Here is a 4,327-nt window from a genome sequence, read left to right as displayed (position 1 = left end):
AAGAAATTGTATTAATTGTAAGTAATAAAATAGCTGTATTTCCTCCACGTTTTCACTGTTTGCAGAGTCATTTCAATAAAGAGCTCAACACCGTGGGGCTTCAAAGACACTGCTTTTGTTGTAACTTTGCTTTTGTTCATTTTCAATGGACATTAAAGCAACACGTTTTCTACAAATCCCATGATGTATTTTTTCTTCCTATGAGGTGGCTCACCAAAACACTCCATCCATCTGCTGCTGCTCCGCTACCCCCCTCTGTCACATTTTAGAACCCACTGTGGCCCCACCAGTCAAAAGGCCCCCTCCCCACCCCCCTCCCCACCCGCTCTGTGTGGATGGTGGGACTGCTGCACGTGTCCTCCAGTAGTCGTAAATGTTAAGAAAAATGAAAATACAGGGCAAAAAAAAAAAAAAAGATCAGGGTAAATTAAAGCAATTTCCAGTGACCAGACTGTAAAACAAAAAAATCTGTTTAAATATTTCAGCAAGAAACATTATCGCACAAAAAAACAGTGTAGTGCATTCACTTTAAAACTGACAGGGAAGATGAGTCAAGTACGGTACATTCGAATCTGGTGAAATGTGGGAATATTTAGAGGCCCAAAGTCGTGACCTGCAACTTTTCAATTCAAAGCAGCAAGAAGCAAAATGTATCCAGGTAACAAACCTTGTGCTTTTCAAAAAAAAAAAACTGCGTGTTCCAAATTGCACACTTGGGTTGGTATATGTCAGTGTGGTACATTTCCTGTGTGGGGCTTTATTTTTCCCACAAAGATGGTTAAGATGAGTTCAATTGAGAATTGATTAGATGGAAGCAATTCCATAGCCAGAAGCATTACTGCCAGCCAGTAGGTGCAAATCTGGACAATTCCACATTCTCTTTTTGGACATTTTTGAGAATGCATGTGCACGTATACATGTATTCAGTACATGTACTTTGGAACGCAGCAGTCATATTGTTGCATTAGAATGGGGGTTGGTCATGTTAACAAGTGTTCATAGATGCGGGAATATAAACCTTCACAGATTTGTAACTCACTTCTTTAGAAACTGTTGAAATTGTAAACTGCAAATAATCATCTCTCCATTTCGTCCTCAAGCTCAAGACTTAAAGGCCCAATTTGTGGACCTACGAGCAGGAAATTCAAGTTGAAAAAAAAAAATACATATGTGATATTAGTTACATAAAAGCACTGAAAATAACTTGTGGTTTTTATTTGCTAATGTTTATATTTACATAAAAGGAGAAATGTTGCTCGTCAGGAGTAGAAGAGAACATGGACGTGTTCTGGGTTTTGTGATTGGACCTCGACAGACAGAGGTGAAGTAGAGGCGGGGACATTAACACTGTTTGAGATCTGCTTCCTTGCCATTGAATGAGACAAAATTTCACACGCCGGGCCTTTGACGACTGTAGGCATGTTATGCCACAGTTAATACTGTTCTGCAATGAGGCAATTTTGCAAGATCAATAACTCCATATCAGTCCATGATGAAATATTTCAATTTAAAAATAATGACTGTGAGTCAGTAATCTGTAAATGTCAGGATCCAAAATCAAAAAAATCATACAATAAACCTAAATTAACTTTTGAGTCTGCTAGTGATGTGATGTAAATGTAACACTTTATATTTGAGTGCCTTTCTCTTATTTGCTTTATGACTGAGGATTCAGATGAGAGAGAGACTCCTTTCATTCAATTCTTTGAAATTACGGCTGAATCGAGCAGCGCGTTAACTTGGCAAATCATCACAACCGCTGTCTACAAAAAAAAAAACAAATCCTCAGAATTTGGTTTAACGCTTCGTTTCTTTGTAAATTATAAATGTGGAAATCTGGATAGCGCCGCTCAGTCGAGGTGGCTGCCTACACTTCTCATTTCAGACTCAGCAAGAAAGCAAAGCAAGAAAAAAAAAAAAAAAAAGCCAGTTTACCTAAGTATTAAACAATGGATGTGTTGTTCTCGCCGCAACAAAGAATTTAAGATGAATGATTCGGGGGTTGTGTGAAGCCCAGACCACTCACTTCAAACAACGGTGCCATTGTGTTGATTTAATAAATATGCATCTCCTACCATCCCAAAGTCTGCCTCTTCAAATAGAAAATTAGATAAAAACAAACAAAAAAAGAGGCTGGTTGACACAGTTTGAAATTTTGTACGTGTCAATGGAAGTTAGCAAGAAGAATTGGTCAAGAAGAAGCAGAAGAAGAAGCAGGTGACCAATGCACCTGCTGTGAAGGAGGTCGGGGGAGGGAGGTGGGTGCTCGAGGAAATCAAGTCAAGTCAAATCATGTCCCATAATTTCAGAACATGCCAAGTTACATTCATCGTCACCTCTTTATCCAGCCAGATGAGGTACGCCACGCTGCCTACTTCGTAAAGAAAAACAACAAAGAAAACAACTCTTCCATCATGGACCCTCCCGTCAGACCTTAGTGCTTTTCCATCAAAAAATGTCTTGAGGTACGGTACAATTCACAAAACACTTTCCTGAGTTTTTGTTCGTTGGGTTGGTTGGTTAGTCGGTTGGTTGGTTAATTGGTTGGTTTGGTTGGTTGGTTTGTTTTGTGTATCAGAAGTGATGAATGTGAGTCGAAGGGGGGAGGGACCCGGAATACCGTCAGACAGTAAGGAACGATTGGACCGGCACCCGACCGCTAAAAGTTTTTAAAGCTTTTTGATCATAATTGTCAGCTCATGCCGTAAAATGTAGATTTTTCCTTTATTTTTGGGTATGATGGAGGGAGGGGTGGAGTGTTGGGGGGGGGTGAGTAAACCAAAAGAAAAAGAAATCTGAAAGCACCACTTCAGGCACTTGGATCGCCAACTAAATGTCAAGAAGAACGTAAAGATCTATATACACACACGCAGACACTGTGGCGTCTCTTCTGATACCAAACTCCCTCGCAATGTGTAAACAATGCCTGGCTTTTCTGGGGGCTGTCAAGCATTTCGAATTAAAACTCTCGCTCATTAACTGCAAAAAACGGGAAAACGTGTCTGCTCGCACAAAACCCTGCTCGTGTCGAGGGGAGGAATCGTGGATGCCTCTCGCTTTCTCGGAATCTATATGTTCCTACTGGCTGCAGCCAAACATCTTGTTCCACTCGGTGTACGTGTCGATCTCTTTCTGCGATATACTGGCTTGGAACTTGCAGAAGACGCTCTCAAAGTCCTGGTAGGTGAGGGGTCTGAACTGCCCCCGGGGAACCATGCCCGTCAAGTCCATGCCCTGCGCCGAGGCGGCGTGCAGTAGGCCCACCAGTGCCTCCTGGCAGAGCCGGGCCAGGTCCAGGCCGGAGAAGCCCTCAGTGCGCTGGACCAGCAGCGCCAGCTCCTCCTCGCTCAGGCAGCACTTGTGCTGCGACTGGGTCAGGAGCTGGTTCACCATCTGGTGGCGGGCGCTGGCGTCCGGCAGGGGAACCAGGACCCGGCGGGCAAAGTACCGGCGGAGCCCCTCGTCCACGTCCTGGGGGCTGCTGGTGGAGCACACCACCAGTACCTGGCTGCCGGCGTCTTCGCCCGAGCCCGAGAGCAGCGAGTCCAGCTGGGCCAGCAGCTCGCCCTTCAGCCGGCTGACGGGACTCTCGTCGCTGACGTGGGCTGAGAGCAGCGTGTCCACCTCGCCGATGAACAGTACCGACGGCTGCCGGCACCGTGCCACCAGGAAGGAGGCGCGGATGATCTTCTCGCCGTCCGCTAGCCACTTGGTGGCCAGCATGGAGCCACTGAGCTGCAGAAAGGGGGCGCCGAGCTGGCTGGCTAGGCAGCGGCCCAGCAACGTCCTGCCGCTGCCCCTGGGGCCGAAGAGCAGCACGCAGCGCGAGGCCGGGCCAAGGCCGCTGAACACATCCGGCCGCAGGATGGGCCACAGAACCTCCTCCTTCAGGGTGGCCTTGGCCATCTCCAGTCCCGCGATGTCACACCAGTCCACCGGGGGGCCCTGCTGGACGATCTCGGAGGTGACCATGTCGAGGAGGTGCGGGTCGCTGGTCTTCAGCCGCTCCTCAGCGTTGGACGAGGAGGAAGAGGAGGAGGAGGGCGGCCCAGGGGCACCGTGCGAGAGGTGCAGGCGGTGGTCTTCGGCGCCCTGCTCGCCCAGGGGCGGCGAGGTGAAGCCGACCAGGGAATCCGCCGAGCGGGAGCCCCCCAGGGCGGAGGAGGAGGCGTAGGCGGGCGGAGTCAGCGGCCCACCTGGCGCCTGGCTGCCGTACTTCCTCTGCTGCTGATCTGAGGACATGGTCGACTGCTTCTGTGGATTAAAAGGTAAAGACGATTTCTCGCCGTTTCTGTCAAATCCGCCGCCGCCGTTGGCGCTGCTGCTG

The 4,327-nt window shown here is 48.1% G+C and overlaps 1 protein-coding gene across 1 annotated transcript in view; it reads right to left on the bottom strand.

Moving 5' to 3' along the window:
• Window positions 1-1,496: 1,496 nt before the first annotated feature.
• LOC142879210 (fidgetin-like) overlaps window positions 1,497-4,327 on the bottom strand; it is a 35,765-nt gene continuing 32,934 nt past the window's right edge. Inside the window, exon 3 of the mRNA XM_076012409.1 lies at window positions 1,497-4,327. This exon is cut by the window's right edge and continues 1,033 nt beyond it. Within this exon, the coding sequence (XP_075868524.1) occupies window positions 3,079-4,327 (1,249 nt within the window). The 3' untranslated portion in view covers window positions 1,497-3,078.

This window comes from Nelusetta ayraudi, unplaced genomic scaffold (assembly GCF_046127955.1).
Source record: "Nelusetta ayraudi isolate G7.1 ecotype Tasmania unplaced genomic scaffold, CSIRO-AGI_Nayr_v1 ptg000006l, whole genome shotgun sequence".
In the NCBI taxonomy this organism is placed as follows: Eukaryota; Metazoa; Chordata; class Actinopteri; order Tetraodontiformes; family Monacanthidae; genus Nelusetta; species Nelusetta ayraudi.
Note: the sequence above shows the minus strand (reverse complement) of the source record. Positions and strands in the feature narration are given on the sequence as shown.